General features: G+C 32.9%; 4 protein-coding genes across 5 annotated transcripts; 1 reads left to right on the top strand and 3 right to left on the bottom strand.

Annotated features, from left to right (window-relative positions):
• Positions 1-1,903: 1,903 nt before the first annotated feature.
• Positions 1,904-7,147, top strand: Bm2862 (Amino acid permease family protein; the record flags this gene model as incomplete). Its single annotated transcript, XM_043079067.1, has 13 exons — positions 1,904-1,997; positions 3,243-3,348; positions 3,578-3,687; positions 3,774-3,862; positions 3,996-4,124; positions 4,191-4,380; positions 4,565-4,671; positions 4,815-4,919; positions 5,091-5,186; positions 5,347-5,536; positions 6,237-6,481; positions 6,741-6,849; positions 7,029-7,147. 13 exons carry the CDS (start codon positions 1,904-1,906, stop codon positions 7,145-7,147), a joined length of 1,689 nt encoding a protein of 562 aa, XP_042935001.1.
• Positions 7,148-8,537: 1,390 nt separating this feature from the next.
• Bma-etr-1 (bruno, putative) lies at positions 8,538-14,770 on the bottom strand (the record flags this gene model as incomplete). Its single annotated transcript, XM_043079068.1, has 13 exons — positions 8,538-8,713; positions 8,852-9,088; positions 9,277-9,408; positions 9,529-9,642; positions 10,478-10,621; positions 10,840-10,960; positions 11,446-11,577; positions 12,187-12,266; positions 13,407-13,532; positions 13,852-13,983; positions 14,060-14,165; positions 14,279-14,372; positions 14,766-14,770. 13 exons carry the CDS (start codon positions 14,768-14,770, stop codon positions 8,538-8,540), a joined length of 1,599 nt encoding a protein of 532 aa, XP_042935002.1.
• A 5,584-nt stretch (positions 14,771-20,354) lies between these two features.
• Positions 20,355-21,638, bottom strand: Bma-prx-5.2 (Uncharacterized protein; the record flags this gene model as incomplete). Its single annotated transcript, XM_001900846.1, has 1 exon — positions 20,355-21,638. The coding sequence occupies one exon, from the start codon at positions 21,636-21,638 to the stop codon at positions 20,355-20,357; it is 1,284 nt and encodes a 427-aa protein (XP_001900881.1).
• A 213-nt stretch (positions 21,639-21,851) lies between these two features.
• Positions 21,852-25,720, bottom strand: Bma-prx-5.1 (the record flags this gene model as incomplete). Of its 2 annotated transcripts, none has more annotated exons than XM_043079069.1 (10): positions 21,852-22,035; positions 22,335-22,492; positions 22,893-23,042; positions 23,423-23,590; positions 24,030-24,131; positions 24,310-24,469; positions 24,704-24,762; positions 24,843-24,960; positions 25,098-25,372; positions 25,562-25,720. In XM_043079069.1, 10 exons carry the CDS (start codon positions 25,718-25,720, stop codon positions 21,852-21,854), a joined length of 1,533 nt encoding a protein of 510 aa, XP_042935003.1. The 2 variants fall into 2 exon arrangements, with proteins under 2 accessions (XP_042935003.1, XP_042935004.1); XM_043079070.1 differs by having other exon boundaries at positions 21,985-22,035; positions 22,283-22,492; positions 24,879-24,960.
• Between the last annotated feature and the right edge of the window lie 250 nt (positions 25,721-25,970).

The following is a 25,970-nucleotide window of genomic DNA, read 5'->3' on the forward strand; positions in this document are numbered from 1 at the left end:
TAAGATGCATTGTTGTCTTAAGATCAATATATATATATATATTGATCGTAAAGATAATTGTCGAATATCATTTGCTTTAGCGTTTCCTACTACACTACTGTTTCATAGTTGATTATCATATTTAAATGTAAAGAATCCCTTGTTTATTTGAAGTGATAATGATATTGCTAGATACGGTAACTTCCTTTTGCTACCTTTTGGTAGGAGAGAATTATTCGTGAAGTTGATATATTAAATTTATATACATTCCGTGAATGAAACATTACCGATATATCTCCTTTAAAAATATATCCTAAATGCAACGAAATTTTCAAGCCTATAATAGCACTCTAGAAAGCTTTGTTGATTACTTTTTTGCTATATGGCACCTTAACTCTTTCTCTCTCTTTGTACATCATCACCACTAATGTCCTTCTATGGTGACACGATCGATTCAACGCTGTCACATTCATTGATGATAAAGTCCTTCTATTTATGCCCCACTTTCCATATATTAAATTTATATATATCCTCAATATACTATTCTTATTGCTTATTTTGTTTAGAAGCATCATCTGCATTTATCACTTGATAATTGACTTTTGATTTCCGATTATTAGCACAACAGTTCTTATCGATCCGCTCCTTTCCCATTTTATTAAAAGGTTTTTTTCTAGTAACTGTACGACATAATCAAGTACTGAATTGTATAATATTTCGATGCTAGCTGAGACATTTTCAATTGTGAGGAATTTTTTTGAAATAAATCTAAGCAATTTTACCTGATCAAAGTGCCAGTGTATTGGATATTAAGTTAACTATTTAAATATGGACATACACGCTATGTGATATTGAATAGGTTGACACTGACATATGACATTAGATATTATTGAAGAAAATGATAAATGGTTGCTCATTCCTGTGGAATAATATGCATCACTACAAATAGTTCACTGTCTTGGCAGAAATTTATATCAAAAATTCAGTTAAAGATACGAAAAATGCAGGAGAAGACGAAAGAGATTCACCCATCGGTAAAATAACTATTTAAGAATGATTGTCTCAGAAGCAATTATTTGTAACAATAATTATGCTAAGCATCGCATTCTCCAGTTGACTTGTCAGCTCGACTTTTCTGCTTCTTTTTCATTGATTGTGAAATAAATATATTTCAATGACTTCAATCTGTTCAATCAGTTTTATTCATTTATCTCATTTGAATATGTTATCGCGTGGGTCATGTTTCTTTTCCTGTTAATATCCTCTAAAAATGACTGCGACATAATATTGTGACATAATGATGTTCAGAGAAGTGGGATATATTTTCGAGACTTGAAATGGACTGAAATGTAATTTCCATCTGTGACTGACTGAAATATTTCATTCAATCAGTTCTTTTTCAAAACTACACATAATCGAGCGAAAAAAAAGATCCAAAATCTTTCAATCGACTAAGTGAATGAAAATGCTGGTAATTACTTTTAGAATTTTCCTTCAGAAAATCGTAAAGTAAAACAGGTAGTCATTACTTAATGAAGCATTGAATGATAATTCAATTTTGACGTAAAATGTTGTAAAAGTTACTACTTCAAGTTTCAATCACTTTAATATTTCATGAATACAAGTGTATAATTACCCTGATCGATTATTTAATGTAAAAAATATCTAAGGAAATCAGTTAGCAGTATACTCATGCGACACATATACCCATACTTTGAACGTGTTCTTACTCATGCGACACATATACCCATACTTTGAACGCTTCACTTTTAAATGATTATGTATTTTGTTTCAGCATTTTCATTGAAATGCTTTTTGCAATCATTGCTTCGTATCAGTATTAACACAGAAAATATCGTACATAATAATGGTCACTCTTGGAGAAAGTTTCTTTCGTTTAAAGACGATTAAAAATGTGAATGTTATGGAAACACGGCTGAAGCGATGCCTCACTATAACTGATATTACACTTCTTGGTGTTGGCCATATGGTTGGAGCCGGTATATATGTTTTGACCGGTGGGTAATCTTTTCGGCTACTTCTTTATTCTTTCCATCAAAGTGTGCAATTTTATTTATTCTTGAAGAAAATTAAATGTTTCGCAATTTCTGTAAAAATTTGTTACAAATTTTTACGACATGATCTCTTCAAAAAGGGAAATTCTAATTTTGAATTTTATATTTAGAAGCTTCCAATGCTTAGAATCTAAATCACACTATTAATTACAAATAATTATAGAATTTATGTTCGGCACATAAATCAAAAATAACAAATATAAAGTAAAAAACATTTTCTTTAAAATATTCTAAAAAGGAAGTACTTTCGGTCATTTATCCATGAGTACCTTTGATTCGTTTAATCTTCACAGTCCATCACATCGAAACCAATTATTGTTTCTTCCAGCGATATATACGTTGTTGTTTAATCATTTACAAAATTTTCTTCTCGCTCTTTAATTCAATCTTCCACTGATCTTATCAGATTTATCGATATTTTACCTTCCGTCTTTCTTTCAGTCATGAGATTAAAATTTTTGTAAAATTAGGGATATGAACGGAGAAAGACCAAAAGAATTACATAACTTCAACAAGTAATCAAAAGAACAAGCTTGGCGCAATGCTTTGAAAATAAAAAGCTTATATTTCTTAGCGGAAAAAAGTGAATTGTGAAAGAAAGCAAAAAAAAAAATCATCTAAACTCAATTAACAATAACTAAGTTTTGCTGAAATGAATTAATCTTGAAGAAAATATAAAGAGTAAAACTAAGAATGGAGCGTTATTTCCGTTCACAAATTGATGTAATCAGCTATGATAACTGATAAAATTATATCTGAAATACATACACAAGCTAACAATACTCATGGTATTAGCTATGATTAAATATTTAAGGTTCTTTCTTGCAATCATAATTAACAAAAAGTTCCTCTTTGCTTATTAAAATTAATTAGTCACCACATTATAACTCTTATCACTTTGCCACATCATTGATTTCTTCCTAAAGCCTTCTATTAATTTCAAAGAATGATTGAAGAAAAGGTTAGATTTTGAATACTACTTTTCTTAATAAATGGACGATTCTTCTACTTTATGGTTGAACAAGCTCAAGCAGAGAAAAATTCTGATTTAATTAAAAATGGGACATTCTGCTTGTGGATTGTCATCAGTTTTAGATTTCAGTTGGTATCTACACTCAGATGTAATAATTTTTTATATCTGAAAAAATAAACACGAAGAATGCTATGATAATATGTTAATGTTTTCAGGTTCTGTGGTTCGTAACATCGCTGGGCCTTCCATTGTGATATCGTTTGCACTAGCTGGATTTGCATCATTCCTCTCTGCATTATGTTACGCAGAATTTGGCGGAAGGTTGAACTGAAATAAATTCAATGATTTAACTGAAATTGTTTTTAAAATTCCACATTTGAAGCAGTTTGATCATATTTAGATTGACGCATATCATATTGAAATTTATTAGATAGAAATGTATTTAATTTTTTACGTGGACAATTCTTACCATAAAAAAAAATGCTCAAGCTGAATGTATACGATGATATCAATATTTCTACTGTCATTTTTCAACTTTATAAACTTTCAGATTTCCAAAAGCGGGCAGTGCTTATACTTATGTGTACATCGGTGTTGGTGAATTATGGGCATTTGTTGTTGGATGGAATATCATTCTTGAACACATGCTTGGTGCTGCAGGTGAAATCTTTTAAGCACTATTGCGCTTCCCTTTCGGTTATTGTTTTGTTTATTTTCGAGTTTATACCCAAGTGTTTCTTTTCCAGCAGTGGCTCGATCATGGTCTGGTTATTTGACATCTCTAGTTGACGGCTCTCTCAAAAATTCAAGCATTGTTACCATCGGACATTTTGATGTTTGTTTGATTATTGTAATCGAAAATTTGCAAATCCAAACAATTGATGATTCAGTGATAGCAGCATTACTTTTGCATTACTTGTATTACATTTGGGTGGTAAGCTAAGCCATCTTATAAACAATTTTTTTAGCAGTCATTTTTCGCTGACTCTCCAGATCTGATCGCATTTTTGGCAGTTGTAGCAGTTGCAGTATTTACTGGTCTTGGCTCGAAAACATCCACTAATTTCAATTCTTTATTCACAATAATCAACATGCTGGTAATTTCCTTGATAATTTCAACATTTCAAATCTTTACTATTATTCGACATGCTAAATTTCTGCAGGTTATTGCATTTGTGGTTTGTTATGGATTTACATTCGCAGACTTTACACTTTGGTCTGTTTATAAAGTTGACTCTGCAAAATCCTCCTTCTTTCCATACGGTATTGGTGGTACCTTTGCTGGAGCTGCAAGTTGTTTTTTTGCTTATATTGGCTTTGATGGTTTAGCAACTGCTGGCGAAGAAGCTTCCGGTAAAGTCAAGAAAAGCTATTTTATTAATATATCATTCATTGCAAGAAGATTCTCACATAAATGAAACAGGCGCAAATGAGTATTGTTACTTTTCATTTTCATTTGTCCATTTAATTTCTCATATTAATGAAATTTTCAATTTAAAAAATTAAAAAGCTTTTTAATGTATGACCTGTAATTTAGACCCAGCTCGAACAATACCTTTAGCGACATTTATATCGATGTCTATCGTAACAGTGGCTTATATTCTGATGGCTTCAGCATTAACTTTAATGGTTCCGTTTTGGAAGGTGATTAGCACAGTTCTTTTCAATTTTCTTTTAAGTTTAATAAATTTGAAAACAAATAAATATTTTAAAGTAGGAAGTAGAAATTGACGAATTCTTCCTGAGTATCATTTAAATTATGTTTCACTAGGGAACTTATTTCATAGGTAAATCCTACAGCAGCATTTTCGGATGCATTTGCAAGTCGCGGTGCAACTTGGGCAAAATATATTGTCTCTGTTGGAGCTATGTCAGGCATGACTACAAGTTTGGTTAGTCTATAGACATATTTTCGACACTTCTCTAAATTCAATGACAATGTCAACTGTCATTTGCTGGAAAACAATTTGATATGGTTCAGGTCTTTTTCCATTTTACTTCATCTCTTCTACTCAAAAATGTTCAATAGATTGTTCACTAATTAATAAATTCAAATGATTAAGATTGGCTCTATGTTTGCCCTCCCGCGATGCGTTTATGCAATGGCCGAAGACGGACTAATATTCAAGATTTTTGGACAAGTTAATGATAAAACTCAGGTAAACCTATGAAATAATTTAGTATGTCACTTTTTTTTTCAAATGTAAAATAAAATAATTTAAAATTTATTAACAAATGTTGTTGCTTCATTAATGTTTAAAGAAGTCTTTAAGCAAAACGTTTTCATAAAACTGAAAGAAAATAGAGTGTCTGTTACAGGTACCATTGAAAGCGGTAATTGTTTTCAGTGCTATTACTTCGATAATAGCATTTCTATTTGATATTGAGACTTTAGTGGAGTTTCTTTCGATTGGTACTCTTCTAGCTTATACGATTGTTTCTGCCTGTGTCATTGTTCTTCGATATCGTCCAGCTCTGAATGAAGAAGATAATATTATTGAAGGAAATGGTATGAATGTATGAATTCATTAATGTAAGGAACAATCTTTCCAAATAGAAATTTCACCAAATACACCTGAAACTGTGGATAGGTAATAATTACTCATTGAAGAAGTTTTTGGGGAAAACTTTTTGATGTAAATGTTGATAGTGCGAATGGAGTACAGGAATATAATAATTCCTTTATTAACAGAAACAACCGTATAATAAATTTTATAAAGAAGCAAGAATAATTGGAATTTCTTTGAATAAGTTGATCCATACTATATAATACGTATATAGTGTTAAAGTGGGAGTGATCATGATAAATTCATTGCTAAGGTCATCATACATTAATAATGTTACATGTTAATGCATACAAAAAAACAAGGGAGGTAATTTAATGTATGAAGAATTTTTCTTCTACACAAAGGCTTTGAGGTATAATATAATAAACATGAGTTAGAAATATGTGAGGTCAAACATTTGCACATAATTTTGCGAAGGGATCATCGAACATATTTTAGAGTTTAGGAACTGTTTTAAATTTTAATTTTCATTGTGCTAATACATGTACTTTTATTTCTTATATCTTTTAAAACCACTAAATTTTATCATATACAGTGTCCGCTTAAGTCATGGCATTTCAATAAAAGAGAGCTTAAAAAGTATATATATATATCAATAATGAGGAAATACAGAATAAAAATAAAAACTGGTCTTAATTCTAGGAGGTCGGATAAAATTCTGGATGCCAGGATATCGCTGGTTTAACATTTTGAAACCAGGAAAACTCGTGCTATGGTGTGTTTTCACGATGATATTTGCTAATGCCGGTATCAGTATCATTTTTACTACCACATTTGTGCACACTCTACTTGGTTGGATCCTTATATTCACTTTTGGAATCATCGCTGCAAGTGCATTCATTTTAATCTGTGCACATCATCAAACTAATGAGCAGATTTCATTCAAGGTTATTGCTTTTCAGTATTATTACCACTACTACTACTAGTAATAATTAATAATAATAGTAATAATAATAATAATAAAATAATAACAACAATAATAATAAAAGCCAAAGAAATAGATGCTCACTAATAATATCACTAATTGCAAACATGTAACAGTGATTATCAAATCACTAAACGATGCTGAAATTAGTGCAGACTGGCCCTACTCGTTTCATCCAGTTTCAGCTTCCAAATTCCCACTTAATATTACATATGCTTTAGGTACCATTGGTCCCTCTCATACCAGCAACTAGCGTACTAATCAACATTTTTTTAATGTTCCATCTGGCTCCCGTGACTTGGATCCGACTTGCCATTTGGCTAGTTGTCGGTGAGTTCCAGATGTTAATATTTCTGTATAATGCCATGTTCGACTCGAAGATGGTGATTTTTTTATGCTGTTGCATGTTAGCATTACAAGCATTAATGAAAATGTGCCAAATGTAAATGTACAGAGTTGCAATGACTTCTTTATTTTGGCGAAGTTATAAATTTTAATTTCACCTTTAGGGCTTGCAATCTATGGCTTCTATGGCATTAACCATAGTCGGGAAATACAACCGGATTCCGAATTAATCACGGAAAGCACGACATATGAAAGTATGGCCACTACTGTTACAGTGCCGTAATCGATTGATGACTGCTGATGAAGGATTAAGTGACCAGAGGAAATTCTTGTGAAGATATTCTTTTCCGAAACTCCAAGTAGAAAATAGTAGAATGATACATACAATTCCCCACCAAATATTTTACTATTTCCACAATTCTTCTTCTGAATTGTTGTAAGAAATATATATGTATATATATATATATATATATATATAATTTCTTATTAGCTTATATTTATTTACTTCAAGATCATATATGATTTGGAGCAACACATCATTTCGTTAGTTTGGTTCCTCATTCAATTTCAGATCTCGGCAAATTAACCTCTCATAGAAAAGGACCCTCACGCTTCCTGTAATACCCAGTTTAATCCCATAAACCAAGTCATGTAATAAAATGAAATTAAAATTAGAATCATTTCTCTTTACATCATATGTCAAATGTTGACTACACGTCAAATGTTAAAGTCTTCACTAAACGCTAAAAGATACACGGCATACATACATGAAATATAATCAGTTAAATATCACTTGTATTAGAGTTAGAACAATCAACTGCTCAAAAAGAACAAAATAATAAAAATAGATGCAATCAAAAAATACAGACTTAGCCTAATTAAAAACCAAAAAGTAATTTTAGACATAAAATATTGAGAGATAAACATAATCACACATTACGACAAAAATTTGAGGCCAATTTTGGATCACTTTTTAACTAAAAGAAAGATTGGTTTAACCAAAAACAAAAAGATATATGGAGCTTTTGAATTCCAGGTCTTCAATTCCTTTTTATTGACAATATCAATTTGTAAATTTTCAATAATCCATAATCACATCCAACAAACACAGGAGCTCAAAGCAACATTACGCATGAAAGTCTTGGCAAGACAGATTTAAAAATGAGAATAGAAGACAACAGGCAAGATATTTTCATAAATGAGGCAAGATTTGCGATAACATTAGATTTGAAAATCAGGAAATGCATTTAACATATTTGTTAGCAATAAGTAGCACTGATGAGAGCAATTAAGCAGAGTGAGAACAGTGACAGGCTTTTAGTTCGTAAAGATGCCATCCACATAATTAGTACGCTGAAAGTATAGGCGACCAGAATAATGTAAAAATATGCACATACATCAAATGAAGATTAGAGGTCAACATAGACTCACTTTAACTGCCTTTTTTCACTAGCTTTTCATATGCACAATTCTGAATTGCATATGAAGATATTTCTTTTAAATTTATAACCATAAAACAAACAAAACTCAATTATCGCTAAAACGTTTATGCTTAAAAAATTTTTTTAAAAAGAAAATAAAATCGCAACGTTTCCATAATTTATGCGGAAATGGAATATAAGTTCTACAGTTAAAAATAAAGTGATATATGGATTTTTCGAAAAATCCAACAATTAAGCCGATAGCGGCTTCGTATTACCACTGTTACTAGTGACAGGCATACTCGGATATGGTTTACTATCCTTCCCACGCTTTAGCTGTACTTTCAGCCGTTTTGAACCTATCTGGAACCCATTAAGTGCCGAGATAGCATTCTGAGCCGAAACGACATTGTCGTAGCTTACAAAACCTGAAAACACTGAATCTAAGAACCTGAACAGAATCAGGTATTAATTTTACTCTTTTTTTTTTTTTTTTTTCACTCCTGTGATAACGAATTGGTAGTCCTCTATCATCGAATACTAAAATAATAAAGCTGGAGGCTTACCGAAACATTTGCTCAAATTAGTTTGCTTATCAATGAAAACTTTTGCCGAAATAATTGATCCAAAAGGTGAAAATGTGGTGTATAAATCGTTATCAGTGAAGTCCTGTGGGAGATGATAAATGAACAGATTGCACCCATCTGGTCCCTTTGATTGTCCACCGCTTGTGGTATTCATTCCTGTATTAGGTGTACTACTAGCAGCAAGCAAATTATTAGTCGCTAACTGTGGATACAAACCTGAAAAAGGAACAGCAAATATGAAATGAGGTGAAAACTCGCACTATATGCCTGTTAAACAGAAATTACACAGTGATAAAGATCAGCTACTGTGAATAAATTAAAAAAAGCGATATGCCTTATATAACTCCTAACAACTTATTTTCGGAAATGGTGCAGAAAAATTCGATAAAATCAAAATTGCTCACCAGCAAACTGCTGCAGTCCAGCATATGCTTGTTGCAGAGCATCGATGCTGCTCGATGCATTTTGTCCCGTCAACTGAATAAGATTATTTCCTCCAGTTGCACCATTTATTTTATTATCACTAGCAAACGAACCTGAAAAAAGTACAAAATCAAATATGTGCATGATAAAGAAGCAATTAGTTTAGAACTAGCAATATGAGAAATCACTATCAAAAGCTTCGAAATAACTTATCTTCACAGTACTGCACTTACCACTAGGAGTAGAAATTGGCGTGTTAGCAAGTTGCTGATGGGTAAGAAGTTCTAATAATCTTTGCTGCTGCTGAAGCGCAGCTAATTGTTGATGCTGCTGTTGCTGAAGTGCAGCTGAAATAGTAGTATTAGTAAGTAATTAGCTTTTGAATCTACGGCTCTAGAAGCATAGGTTGCTGTATTACTTCCATAATCTTCGTTGTCGCTTTCATGTAAATTTCCAAATGCAATCAGAAAGCATATAGGAAGAATATTTGATAACAAATGGACATTGAAACATGTTCACGAATAACAAGCAAAAAAGAACAAAGAGCAATCCCACAATCACAAGAGAGTATTGAAGTTAGAATCACAACAAACTTTAATTTTTTTGTACTTCATAACAAAGAAATGCTAAATGAGTTTGATATCACAGTCGTCGAATAACTTTTTCAATAAAATCACTGCGTAGGTTATCAATAGTATGAAATTTCTTAATTTACTTGAAGCATTTATCCAAAATTACCACCGCTACCGAGCGACAAAACTTAAGATCAGGTTTCATAGATACAATTCATAGAAATCAGGTAATTTCACAAAGAACCAAAAATCTATTAGTTGGCTCACACCAAATCTTCTGTTGTCAGAATACCAAGGAAGCGCAAGCCAGTAAGATTTCAAAATTAATGACAGCAGTGTAAAGAAGTGGAGAAATTGATCTTATTACATGTAAATAATGCAGTTCCATAGGTAAATGAAAATAACAAACTTCGAGACTTGAAAAATACGCAAAAGAAATCCATATTACGACGAACAGTGCATGCAATCAAGTCGGCTTACTCTCTAGCAGTGCAAAATAGTTACAAAAAATGAAAGGTGTCGAAAATACTGCTTGAAACTAAATGTTATACTATAAAGAAAATGGAAAAAAGCAGGAGGGAGCCCATGCATTGTTTTTACGATTATGTACCTGATGAATCTGCATTTGAGAGGCCCGGTGAAGAGGAGAGTGATGCCAGGGTTTGCTGACTGGCAAGAGGAAAGGGTGATGATTTTACAGATGTTTGATTCGATGTTGCTGTATTCTCGGTTAAACGACCCAAACCAGATAATACTACAATACAATCACTGTTTAATTGTTTTCGTAAGACATCCAGATCTCTAATGATAATTCCCATGATTCTAAACCGTTTGAAATTTAATTCCGTATTACTGACTTTCTGCATGTTTCCAATCAACAGAGATTTCTGGGCTAATAATATTTTGTCTGGTAAATCAATAGTTGACAAATTTAAAAGGGCATGAATTAAATGAAAAAAAAAAAAAAAATACCATTTCCAAGCAAACTTAGAACATTGGGTTGTGATGCTGTCTGGAGGAGAGCTGCGAGTGCAGTTAACTGAGTTCCCAGAGCAGGACTGGTACTGCTGTTAGGTTGTGCTGTTTGTAATAACTGCAATAAACATACTCATGAAGATATAACGAATAACGTGCATTACTATCTAGACTAACAACAGGTAGAATAATTTCATTAGAAATTTGGAAAGATAAATTCTTTTCAAAATGGTTTCGAAATAATGGTCTACAGTGATTTGTTCTGTAGCTACTTTGCAACAACAAAGAACGCTCGTGTATTTCCCAAACAAAGGCAGATAGTTTGAATTATCCACTTACTGAAGCAGGCACATTATTTCTAGGTAGTAAACATGCAAGTCTTCATAAAACATTCCAATGTACAACAAAGTTATTCTTGACTGCTGAATTTTTCCTAAGCTATAAGCTATAAAGTTACAGTTTGTATCAGCAAAAGAAGGAACTGATCAAGGCAATCATAAACCTACACAGATATGTATTTTAATGCTTACAAAATTAATACATTTGAATAAACTACAATTATGTCAATTTCTCTTAAAAAAAGAGTTCCACAAAAAATTTTACCTGCTGCAACGTGCTAGCTAAACTGACTGTGTCCTGCAATGAAGTGGTTGTCGCTGGCGTTCCACAACTTTTTTTTGCATCTTTTTCCTTCTGAGTATCAGCAAATTTCACGACAATCGGTTTTGAACAACCCTAAAAATTTATTATTTCAGACAATTCATCAACGGGAAAAGATTAAGTTGCAATGTTTAAAAATTTTCTACTAAAAGAAATTCTTTTTTATAGCAAAAGATGGTTTATATGCTCCCTTGAGTAATAACAATTAACAATCAGAGGACTTCAATCAGAGGACAAAAATAGCATGCTACTTGGCTCCTTCATAAAAAAGATATAAAGTACACAGAAAAATTACAATCTTTACAGAAAATAACACAGATAACCTAAAACAAAGAATGAAAGGATTTGTTAAACGTTAACAGAACTGACCCATCAGGACATTCACCAACATGATGAAAAGTTATAACACTGTGTGCCATGCTACCACAATTACGCCTTCAGTGCAATGAACATTTAATTTAAATTGTAATATTTCTAAAGTAAAAATATGGTACGAGTTAAGCATAAAGATAAAATCTAAGTCATATGTACCACTAAAATGGAAAAAGAGCTTTATGAAGTAAGTGTCGATCAGTAAAAACATAGACCGTTGTAAATAAGATAGTACACAGTCAGCTGAGTAACATACGATGCTTATCGGGGTGTGCTTCAAAAAAAAAAGTATACACGTGAGTGACAGAGTACCTCCATAGTTTGAGATAGATGCACTTGTTTGATTGCTTGCTGCGCACAGGAACGGTGGGCAAACGTCACAAAGGCACAGCCTGGAACAAAAAGTTACGCTCAACAAACAGTTTCTGTGACAAGGACAACATGAAAAAAGGAACAGAGAAAAAAGAATAAAAAAGAACGAAACCGGTCTTAATATTTCTTGTTTGTAATCATAATCAATCGGATGAAACTATAAATCTATATCAAAAGCTTAAAACAATCAAAATTTGAACTCGAGGTTATTCGAAAAATCCGGTAAGCAAAATAAAATCCCAAGACCGAAAACACTGAATTTATTATTACCTCAATGACTTTCACGTAAACTGGAATCAGTCACAAACAAAAGACTGCCAAACGTTCTTAGATCAATATACAAAAACTGGTTTACAGACACTGGACACATAATTACATCGAGGCACTGTGAACAATATAATCACCTAATTTGACAACGAAAACTTCTGACATTCATGCAGCTGGTAAACTTATAATAAAATTATAATTGTAACTGTCAACATGACACTTATCGGTAGAATCAAGAAAACTATCACGCTGCATAAAGCAAGCCATTTTGTTACGGTGGTATGAGCATACCGCCAGACAGGGCTGCATTGCCCAAAAGGCAGCTTTGTGAGCATCCTAAAAGAGGATAGCAACGTTCTGTTTAAAACATCCTCTAATTCTTGATACTGCTGGCTAGAATTTGCAATAAAGTTTTGTCTGGAGATTTTCAGATACATTTCTAAATTTATGTCTAAAAATCTGATATCGAATAACTGCTTTAAGTTTTACCTTCACCTAGGTTAAAATTAATAGCCAGTAGCAGTGCACAATAATTTTTATGCCTGAGTACGAAAAGATCTAACATATTACCAAATTTTATGAATTAAACCTCTTTTACTAACAAGTCACATTTGAATGCACTGACTGTCCGAAACTGTTTCAAACTCAATTAGGAGCCGCTGTTCCACCACTTATCTCAGACTTTATCAAATATATAACTTCCATCTGTATGAAAGATTTAATGATAAATTCTAATAACTACATTATTCCACTAAAATAAGCTTCAATTGGAAATTTTTCGTTGTAAATTTCATTACGCATTATCTTTTAAATCTTTGAGAATTTGAAATGTCTAACTTATTTTTTCTAGCTCTGATCAGATGCCAGTGCTATAAAATCAAAAATGGGTGTACCTCGACTTTTTCCTTCTGAATCCTTCAAAACAGTGCAGTCCTCAATGTGTCCAAATTGAGCAAACATTTCACGGACATCGTCTTCAGTGAGCTTCTTATTTAACATACCAATAAACAATTTTCTTTCTACAATACAACGCTCTATTTTTTTTATAAGCTTCAGAGAACAAAAGAAACATAGTTACTTCCACACTTTTTTGATTCATTTGCTGCACACTTCATTTACCACTGCATAAACGAGAGAAGCATCGAAATACAAAAAGTGTGAAATAAAGCTTCAAAACTACTGCAAATTATTTCTGCTCTAAATCTCGCCGATGCAATGTTCTTTCGATAACAGTTATTTGGAGTATTAATAAATTGAATGAAACTTATAATGAAAGGGACAAAGGCGTAAAAAAAGAAGAGAAAAATAAATAGAGAATACAAAAAAAGGATGTACTACCATTTCTATTTTCAATGTCGGCAGGCTTCATTTGAACAGGATGATACATTTGCGGTAAGACACGGATGTTGTGAAGTGCTGCTTGCGCTGCTATTGCATCAGCTCGCTTATAATAAGTTACAAAACAGCAACCTGAATGTGTAGTTAAAATGTGTAATTAAAAATGAAAAAGGATGAATTATTCTAATCTTAAATAAAAACAGTTTACCTCTACTTGTTTGTGTTACTTTATCACGAAGAACATTTAGCTGACATACAGAACCGAACTGTTCAAACAACTCTCTGCATTCTGTTTCCCCCCATGAGCGTGGTATCTAAACAAAACTAATCAAATGAAAAAAAAAAAAAAAAAAAAAAAAAAAACTTCAATTAATACTAAAAACTTGTATTTTATAAATTCTTTCGCAGATGACCGCTAACAGCATACCTGACCGACAAACATTTTGATAGCATCTGGGTCGGGTTCTCTTGCTGATGAGGCTTGGGACTGCTGTATCGACTGGTTGCTCATTACATATGTTCTGAAAAAAGGAAAAAAAAATATGTCAGAATATTTTCAAGAACGGCATAGAAACGCGTAAGAGTACAGAGTACGTAAGAGCGTAAGAAACGCATAAATGATAACACTGTATTTGTTCTTCTTATTACAGTTATATTGCTAGCATTACTAACTTAATATAACAACAGCTTCATGAATCCACTCTAGAAAAAGGTGAAAAAAAAAAAAAAAAAAAACATTTAAAGATAGGAGAGACTTGAAACGAAAGTTATTCTGAATGTCACAAATGAAAAATTGGAAAAAGGATCAGGATCAGGACAGCCTTGTAACATTTAATTCAAATCTTGTACTTTCAATGGAAAGATCTGAGCACGATATGTGGATTTTAAAACCAACATTAGTTAATAAAGCATACATCATACTTTCCAATTCGCTCTGTTCAATATCCGCCAATCAAATAGGTATGACTTGTAGAATACCATAAAGAAATTTAACCAAACCAAAATACTGATATTCTGCAACTTACTTGAACTACTGTTCAAGCAATTATTTTTTATCTGTAAAAGTGTGCGCTATGTAGAGGTCACGAAAGTCAAAATTAATCATAAGTCGGAAAAGATATACTAGAAAAGACATAATCAATAATTATTAATGTTACTACCAACTTCTGTTCATTATGGATCTCTTAAATCTGTTTTTGATAAAAAATAAGTGAACGATGAAAAGAGATTAACGTTTCGACCTTCACTCTCAGATCTTAGTGCAATAAAATATGCGCATCTTCTGTAGTTTATTTATGTACAGAACACACAGCCTCTCTAATAATAAGATAATTTGCTGACGAGAATGGATTGTTAATGAGTGCATCATTAAAAGTAAATCATTAAAAGATAGTGTATGGCATGCAGAATGTCCTACCTTCAACCACCTGTGTGTCTTCTGCGCTTCCTCCTTTCATACGTGTCACCAAGGCACTCACATTCATCCTCTCTATTTATACGTACACCCTTAATCAATCATTCCCGAACTTCTCTCCATTCCTTAAAAGCATTCCCCGTCTATGCCACGGTACACGTCGTGCCACGCACTACTCATTAGCAGATGATGCAGAATACAAACCAGAAATTATCATTTCAGACCATGCAATAAGTGAGTAACGTCGTTCGTCATTTAGTGTTGAGGTTTCGAAGAGATTTCGAATTCTTTGTCGTATTCCATCGGCCGAGAAGAGTTTGCCAGCCAATGTACATATCTCGATCTTACTTATTTAGCCAAATGAATGGGAAGCAACTTAAATGTCTAGAATCTGCCTATTTTAACAGTTTTAATTCCATTAAGTTTTCGGTTCTTTATTGTTAACTCACATCAACTATTGTTGGATGACAGAAGATAATTGGTTTATATTTCAAAACTGCAACATTTTCTTAAATATATGCTCCTCAAAAGAATGAGGATCATATATTTAAGGTGCAGAAATAGTTGCGATATCTCACAAATCTTATTTCTGGTTTTTTTATTCCTTAAAATGAGCAAGGAAAGATACTGGAGAAAACTACCACCAACACCCCTCCCAATTATGCCAACTGAGCTACAATTTTCATTCCGACCCTCTCAACAAGCCGAGTTGTGTTTTGTGTCGTTCATTGTTCGTCGTACGCAGTGGTGTTGGGGATGAGGGTACTGACGGTCACGTGCGCGTGTGGAACTATCCTGAAGGTACGTGAGGCCCTTCTAGGCTTCAAGATTAGCAGAAAGAATAAGTCACTAGAGACACTGTTAATAAATCTTCCCTGGCAGACATTGCCAGCGTGAAGTCGTTAAAGAAACGCAAAAGCAATATATGAACCTAAATTATGAAGTAGATGTGGAAGTGGCTCAACACATCCCTCCAATTTAGTTAGGTGTTAGATGTAATATAAATGCAGATGAGAGTGTCTTATAAGTTGCTAAAAAATATTGTTTAATTATAGCATTGCATAGGAATTGAACAAACAGCTGGATAGCTTGAACAAAATGGAATGAAATTCAGTCACATATGAACTGAACTATAAGATGTAGTGCCTGTCGTTTACTTTTTTCATCTTCAAATATGTAAAGGAAAAAAGTTTTGCAAATAATTGTTAAGAAATGAGATTAATAACGATGTTTCTGTGAATATCATAAGCAATATCACTGTGCTGTTCGATTAATTGAAGTGATTCTCCTGCACCTTTCCATTGTTTATATTAAGTAGTGTTACGTGTGATTGCAACTGTAGATACAAGCGCTTTATGATGTGTTTAAATTTTTTTTTTTTTAAATTTTGCGTTTAGCTTTTTACAGCATACATCCATAAAAAAAGTAAAAGCCTTTGCAAGAAACGAATGTATTGTCTATAGTTTATAACAGTGTTGTCATTATCAGAGAAAGCATAGCTGCATTACAATATCATAGTTCAAGAAAAAGCGATGAAAGAGTGGAGAAAGATAATTGGGAAGGCTTTGTAAACTGATAGATGTGTATGCATGTATTGTCTCATTGAAAGAATGTAAAATGACTGAGAGAATATAAGAAAGAAAGAGAAGGATGCATTTTATGGAAAGTATTGGTGCGGGATCAGGAGAGCAATCTGGTGTGCTTTTCATTTTGATGTGAAACGTGCAGAAGCAGTTACTGAAAGTTATTGAACTTGCTCTGTTTTTAGACAGGTACACTGATAAGAAAGATGAATATAGTTATTGAATATAGCTATCAGACTATACTGAAATGAATTTGGCTATTGCATTCCTTAAAAAAATGGATCAGATGGAAAGGTTTGCTTTATTTCTAATGTCACGGGAAAAGAATATATTTCTTAATTTGATGACAACGATAAGAAGGAAATGTTGCGGAATTTATTCACAGTATTTCGGCTCACGGTATACAGTACCCGGATTAGTTGCATATTTTTAAGACTTGTGGATTTATAACGTATATGTGAAACTTATTCAAATATGACTTCGTTTGGACTTTGTCATATTTCATCAAGTGTTGACACACATGATACTACTTACGAAGATTAATTTTAAGCTTTGGGAAACAAAATAGATTCTGGTGCTGAAAATTTTCCTCTTTTATACACGTAGGGAAACAAAGAAAGAACCGCCAAACAACTGCCGAAAAAAAATCGAAGTTGAGTGGACTAACAGTCGGTCATGGAAACAAACTTATTTCTATAAGTATCACAGCAAAGAAAAATTAGTACGCACTGTGCAGAATACAGAATACGAGTAGTCAGACAGGATGTGAATTAATTTGTTTGTGTGGTATAAGGAAATGGTATTAGGTAATGAGATAAGAGGGTATTCTTTTTGATTATAACAAAAAAACAAAATTGGGTTCCGGAAAATATTTAAAAAAATGCTTAACATGGTTCAGTATTTTAGCATACCGAAAATCGAAGCAGTCATTTATTGTGTCACCACATATCATTATTGTACACAAATATGTATATGTACACACACTAAAAATTCAAAGCGTGAACCAGTTCTTGTTCTCCGAATTAAACTTAAAATAAACCTCCTAAACTGAAGTTAAAATAAACCCTGACAAATAACAGTAGTACATAAAAGCAAGACTTTGATTTTAGACGAATTATTTACCAGTCTGTGTTAAAATGCCATTCTACATTTCCATTCTTTAAAGCAAAATAGGAAAAACAACTTGGTTCCTAGATTCATTGAGACCTATCAGCGACAAGAAAAAAAAATGAAATTCCTCCCTTCCTGAAGATAGATTCGCTACAGCACAGATATTTTTGATGAATTCATTGAAAAGTAGTGAATTGCTGGATTAAAGTAATTCAATATCAGACCTACAGTGATGTTACGAAGTACTGATAAGCGTATATCTACGAAAATTTTACTAAAACCGAAAAGAAATCTGGTACTTTTAGTTTCTCTTACAAACTTTTGACATCTTCTAAGTATAGTCAATCCCAAAAATTTTAGTGAGTTATGGACGTAGTGCAGGCATCAAAAATCATGAAAACAGGACGAATTTCCTGGTTGGAAAATGTTGAAATCTTTGCTAAAAAAGTTTGCACATAACAAATTATTTCTGCTACGCTAACACATTGACGATACTTTCTTCCATTCACATCAGAATAACGTCATCACTTAGTTTTTTAAATTGTGTCTGAAATGATAATATTTTATTGTAATTGATATGTTTGTAAAGTGACGACGTCTTGCATTCGAAAAGAGCAGCAAAAGTGACGGAATGAACCAAAATCAAATTAAATCATATCGAGTTAAATTGGAATAAGTTTTGAATTTTCTAACAATCAATTTGATCGGTAGCAAAAACAGCATTTGAGCAAAAATAAACTTAGTCAAGAACGGCTAATGAATTCATTTTTTAAAAATGAAGTAATCCTTCATATAAATGGTTCAGTGATTAACAGCATGATATTTTAAAACTTCTTCATTTTTCTTCATCGTTTTTTTCTTTGGTCATCAAATTATTTTGGCTAGGATGAAGGTATAGCTTATTGATATGGAAGTAAAAGAGAATTATTTGGAGACTGAAGTAATAATAACAATATCTGAATAATCAATACTTTTTATGGAATTTGAGTGAAATAACAAGGTTTTGCTCAGAAGAATGAAAAGACGTTTTAAAACAGTCTCAATTTTGAAATAAAAAAAATATTCTTGGAATAACACCCAATATGGCTCGACTACATACACATTGAACATCGGTTTTTTAACGATAACTTACATTTCATCTTTTGCATTGTTTTCCACATTGCGCTGATCGAAAAGAAAGCTTGAATGATTAGTTCAGGTGACAATTATTTCATTATCTCTGCTTTCAAAATTTCAATAAACGAAAAAATCTTGCAATCCTTTCTCTTGAAAAAATGTGATATTAAAAGACAGAGTAAAGTGAAGGGCGGATGTTTATTATGGAATAAAGATCACGGGCGGATTGCGCTAAAGTTCAATGACCACTATCTCTGTACAGTGTGACAGAAGTGCCACCATCTCTTCCTCTATTAATTCATGCTTTACTACTCAAACACTACAGCTTTAAGATACCAATAGGGGCAACTCAGAGGAATGACCTTCAACCATTCCCTCCCCTTCCATCTTCTGTTGCCGAAAATCGCTTATGCATTAATATCTCTATTGTACGAAGACTTGATGTTCCTTCATCTTGAAAAAGATAAAAGAGACTCTCTTGTCATAGTTTAGTAAAATACTTTATTTCCAACCTTAATTTCTAATTCTAAAACAAAAGTTTCGCAAATATTCTCCATCGATTCCAGTTCCTAGAAAGTAAAAGTTTCCAAGACACGACTACGGCACGTAAAACTAACATATTAAATTGAAAACTAACAACATATGAGCTTTAACCAACGGTGTTACAGCAAAGGAAAATGAACAACAGCTACCTATATGACAAGTGAACAAGACGATTTTTTTTCACCGTCACTATGCTTTTTAATCAACATTTTTGTTTTGAGGCACTTATTAGAAAAAGTCCTTTCAAGTGAAAAATACAAAAAGTAACGGTTATAATATAATTGAGACTTTAGGCGCCACAAACATATACCATAAATAGATATGAAAGTGAATTTTAAAAGACGAAATATGCAGTGAATTTTTCAACATACTTTTGGAAGATTTTCCCTATCATCCTAAAAGATTCTCTACTATACAGCTCCTGAAATGATTGATGATCACTTGATTGATGACTGAATCATAAAATATCATAAAATACATGCAATAATACTAAAAAACAACAATAACAGTTTGATATGTGTGAAGAGCAGAACAGAAGAATTGTGACTACTGAATAAAAGCATATTGAATTACTAGATAATAATATGGTTATACACTAATTTATAATTTCATAATGCCTCCATCCATAAACCCCTCCTCACTCATAAATGGTTTCGCAGGAAAGGTCAATCAAAACAACAAATGAAATATACAAATCTGACTTAGAAGAAAAGATGAGCATAAAAAGGTAAAGGTTACTACGACTGCACGCTGCTGTGTTTTCTGGCACGACTTATTGACGGTTCAATTAAGTATCTGCGAACACTTTCCGTAGGTCTTAGTGCCTCTTTGCAATCTCTCTGGGAACATTTTAGACCTGCAAGCAATTTCTCCCAGAGAGTTCTCTCAAAATGTATCAGAACCGGGGATTTGCCATCTTTTTCACCTTCTTCGTTGTATTTTTCATTAGTTCCATCCCGTGGCTCCCAGAGCTTCCTTTCATTCACTGTTTTGCAATTTAATGACCTCCGCTGTTCCAAATCTTCTTCCTTCGAAGTATCAATGTGATTAACCCCACAACCATTCATTCTGTTTTCTTCATTGATACCGTTTTTTGCGAACTCTGACCTGGGAATCATTTGCGGATCTAATTTCGAATTTCTTCCAAAATCTTCATGATCTCGCCCATTTTTGACAACTGCATAATCACTAACATTTATATTCCTGACAGAATGTTTATCATCTGTACGCCCCTCCCTTTCCCTCATATGACTTATTTCCGCTTCGTCCTCAGTACGATATTTTCGTGAGAATGTTCTATCCAGCATTTTCTCATTAAAATTCCTAACAGATCGCGCATCAACTTCATTGAAAAATTCACTGTTTGCACTTCCGAATGTAGAATTATCTAATAATAAAGGATAGTGAGTTGGGTTAGTTACATCAGAAGACAAAGTAGGAGCTATTAAGATAGCTAAAGTATTAAAAATTTCCACTAGATCGATAATTCGCAAATCTGACGCAAATTCCCCGTGACCTAATTTGTTCTGAATTTTTTCAAAAGTGTTGTTCATACTACTGGATATATTACTGGATATGTGGTTCGTGAATCCTACTGTAACTGTAACAGTCGAATTTATGCTTAGAAAACAACATGCTGAAGAGTTACGTGTAATTATGCTCTTTTCTGCAATTTTATCGTTCCGAGTCATCCCTTCAGAGTTACTGTTAATTTCGTTGGTTCCGTCAGGCATGGAACTGGAGATACTGTCAGATTCTTTAGGTTGTTTGTCTGTTTCATGTATATAAAGCTTATCTTTCATTGTATCACTTTCTTTGATGGCAGAAATAACTTTTTCTTCAACATCATGCACTGTATTTGAAGCGCGAATTACAGTGCTCACAACTTTATATGGCGGTGGAGCAACTGAATCCCACTCTTCTACAACGTCAACATTTCCACCATAAAGAGATGTTGAAGTAAGATAGTTTGGTTTGTTCCTAGAGTTATCGAACATTGGAAGCATTGATTGGTCGGGCATCAATGGATTACATGGAATTATGCTGAATAGCACAAAGAAAAAGGGACGCAATATCATGACTGTGGAAAAACTGAGAAAAAAATAGAATTAAGAATACAGGGATAGGAAAATTTTAAATGGATAAATCAAATTTAAAAATTTTTAAATTTTAAATCGATGAAGAAATCACAATTTCTATTCGAGAAGTCTTTACTGTTGAACAGTTCGCATAAATCAATTCAGTAAACGAATACACTTCTCCAAATCTTGCTCGTTGACAGCTGCTAGCAAATCCAGTGCATAGGGCAAACAACTTCGAACGACAGCTGCGCGTAAAGGCATCCAAATTGTAGATGATAAAATGGAGCTATAAGACTGCTGCAGTTGAAGAGCCGTAATAAAATGTTCGATTGCTTCTCTAAAATATGCAGTAAAGTAAAAAAAAAAAGGGTTCAAAAGTATTTTGATTTTGACCTTACTTAATATAAGAAGATAACGAAAATAGGTTACAAATATATCAGAGAAAATAAAATATGTCGAACAATAAATCACAACTGACAAACGCAACGAATTTATTTGCTAACTCTGACTAGGTAAAAAACTGATCATTGTTTAAGAACAATTTTTCAACACAGTTCTGTTCATTTCAAGAAATTAAATCTAACCAGAATCAATTGAGAAAATAAGAACAATAAAAACGAGTGACAGCACACATACTTGTAGTTCTGCAATTGAATGCAAGCGATGCCTAGATTACAACGAGCACGTGTATAGTTTGGACAGATCTTGAGAGCTTCGCGATAAGCAGCAATTGCTTCCGCAGCGCGTTTACCATTAGCCAGTGTTGCTCCCAAACGGTTCCAAAGTACGTAGTCCTACAACATTTTGAAAAAATTTGTTTTAAAGCAATCGTATAAAAATTAGTGTGTGGAATAAACGAGCAAGTGTATATGAGGTGAGTCATGAGGTATTTCTTTTAAAATGTTTTATCAGTTATTCTCAATTTCAATGAATCATCGCCAGTCCAATAAATAAGCAAAGATATAAAAGGGAGTAATGTAAATTATAACTATTCGGTCAGTCAAACTTGATCAAGATGACCGACAGTAAGTCAGCAGTTATTCCACTGACAGTAAATGCACTGTGCTCATAACTATAAAGCCTTATTTTGGAATCTCACACAATTTTCAGTATTGTGAATTTTCAGCTAACTTCAGATTTTAAAAACTTCGAAAATCCGAATGTTTTCATGATTTGCGCTCATACTGCACGAACCTTTGGACTATAAACAAGTGCCAATTCCACTTCTTCAGCAGCTCGGTTATAATCACCCTTAATGTTGTACACCAAACTTAACGCATTGTGAAGTGTTGCTTCATCAACTGTTTCCGTATTTAAAAGCACTTTTTGAATTAGTTCTTCCACCTGAATATTAGCGTCATAGGAAATTAAAGTTTATTAATGATTTGTTATTTCTATGCTTTAATTTTTATTCAACAATCGTTAAAAAACCCTAATTTTTTAATAATTCTGATAACTTTTGTTATTGGTCTACTTACTAATCCCTGTTTTAATGATGATTATTCAAGCCCCAACTAGGAATAGCAGAACTTTCACCAAGTGACTAATACTGGTCCATTATACTACAAACCATGAAACCACTTGTATTTTAAAGACAAAATCTCGACTTTTTCCGGCATATGCAGTTAGGCACTTTATCTATTTCAGCTTTATTGACAATCTTCAGAATATTAATTCATAAGCAAGTAACAAGAGACTGACTGAAAAATATAAGTTTAAAAAACCTGTTGCGTCCGAACAGTAAGGTCCTCAGTTAGACTACTAGGAGCAGTTTTGAATTCCAACGGAATTGAATCACCATCCAAATAAGACATAATCCACTGTTTCAAAACTTCTAATGCTTCTAATTCCATATATTCATTAATGTAAACTGTGGCAAGAGCAAGATGTATCTATAAAATGAAGAGAGCATGTCAATCGAAAGGTAAGTCCTGATTCGTAAGAGAGCACAACCAAAGAGAAGTCAAAAATAAAATTAAAAGGCAGTGATACTTTATTAAAACTTTTGATAACAAGCGTACATGATATTAAAAATTGTAGAGCTAAGAATTATATAATATATATTTCTAATTGTATTTCCTTAGAAAGTAGTGATTTTGTTATAAGCATTTACATGCTCTACCATTAAAGATGGCTTCTTTAAAACTATTCTTTAAATTAGCTTCTCATTTATTAAATTTTTCCAATAATCTGATATAAGAATCAATTTGGTCAATTTAGTAAAAGTTTGGAACATTAAAAGCTAATTTTATATTTTATACACTAATGCATGTGCATATGTCTCCTTATTGCATGGTTCTTAAATTTTGATTTGAAACATATAAAAATTACTTTTTTTTGCTCTGGCTTCAAATCCAAAGCTTTCTTATATGCAGCAATTGCTTGTTTGTCGTTCTCGTTTTCAGTATGACATTTACCAAGTAGAAACCAGCCCTGTGAATCGAAGGTTTCTCGAAATATTAAAACGGCTAGAAATAATTAGAAAATAGATTTAAACGCCAAAGTAAAATGGAGAAATTTGTATATTTCCCACGGACAAAAGTTTTTTATCAAAAACACTACAGATTAGATGACCACGAAGTATTACAAGCTCAGTAAAAGAAAAACAAACTTCAAAACTTTCTTGATTCTGTTGTACAGCAGCTTCAAAATATAAAATAGCATCAACTATCAGTCCAGCATCCAGCGCTTGTTTTCCTTTTTCGAATGCATCCATTTCTTTTAAGTACGGATTATTCCTTCCGAAAACATACATTTCATCAAAGCGTGTCCTGAAACGAGATACTGGTTGAAAAAGCTTTGATTTTCACAATTTAAATAAACAAAAATCAGCAATACCAACTAAGGTTTTGTTCGTTTCTAATCCAAACAATACGATATGTATTCCAACACATTGTACAACATGTAGATTTTTTAATATCCTCGAAATATCTAAACACCACCGCTCAAAGAAAGGAATCAATACAAACCAAAATGAATGAACGTATAAAGAAATGAGAGATTACCTTCCTACAAATGTTTTAGCATTTGTTTCAGTTTTCATTTCAGAAGCACAGATCGCGTTCTAAAAAAAGTGGCATTTTTAATTAGTTAACTGATTAATTGGATGAGTCTTAATCTTGAGCAATTTCATTTCTTTCTTACTTTATTGTCAACTAAACTTTCTAGTGCAAAACCAGCCTCCAATGCAAATCCTTTGTCCATTTGCGATTTTTGGTCAAATTCGTCGAGAAATTCAGTGGCCCACATCTCAGATTTGTCACTGCAACAATTTTAAAAACGTAGAAAGTTCCAGAATTTATTTTTATGTAAAAATTTGTTGTTTTAAGCAAGGTCTGCGATTACTGCATACAACATCATATTGGCACTGAAAACCTGGAATCCATGATAGTAATATACCTGGCTTTATCTCGGTCTTCAATTTCTTGCTCATGAAAGTTTAAATCAGAAAACTCCTTAGCCCATTGTTCTGGTAAATAATTGGCTTGCTGCTCTGCTTCGTTAGCCCACTGTTCAACTAAATTCTTGGATTGTTGATGTCGTGCTACGTATTCCTCAGCCCACAAATCGACCAGATTTTGTGTAGAGTCCATTTGATCAGCCAATTCGTATAGATTAGTCGTCTTAGGAGCTGCGGTAGACATTGTAAGACTTATCAGATACTCATCGTCTAGCTGAAGTCAAAGGGAATCTTAGCCAATTTGTACTACACAAACTACTTAAATTGTTTTCATATGTATCAGTCTCAATGCGTAATTTGATACAAGTAACCTTCGATGGATCAATCCTATAGTTGACTAGGAAATGCCTTTCATCAATGCAATTAGAATAAATAATGGACAAACCTTATCGATAATACTTACATTCCGAGGCCTTGAATTCTCAACTAAAAATTGATCCCACGTTTTTTCAAAGTCGTCGTCTAGATTTCCCTCAATAACTCGTCTCGACAAATCTACCAAAGGATTGTGCTGTGTACAATCCGTCTCAACTAATGACTTGCCAGCAGAAGTCGAAGTCATTGTTGGGACTACAAATACCTGAAACACAACCAATACTTGATCGCAATGGAATAAGTCACATTCCCTCTATCTTTCAAAATATCTCGTACATAATTTTCAGCTTATTCAAATACTCAATCCCAGCAATTCTTATCAATCTCCACTGCCTCTTCAACCGCATACACTGCTCCTCTACCCAGTGATAGTGTATATTATCAATCAGATACTGTTTCAGTTTCTATCCATTTTTTTGAAAAATACAGTACCGTTC

Source organism: Brugia malayi (genome assembly GCF_000002995.4).
Source record: "Brugia malayi strain FR3 genome assembly, contig: Bm_v4_Chr2_contig_001, whole genome shotgun sequence".
Classification (NCBI taxonomy): Eukaryota; Metazoa; Nematoda; class Chromadorea; order Rhabditida; family Onchocercidae; genus Brugia; species Brugia malayi.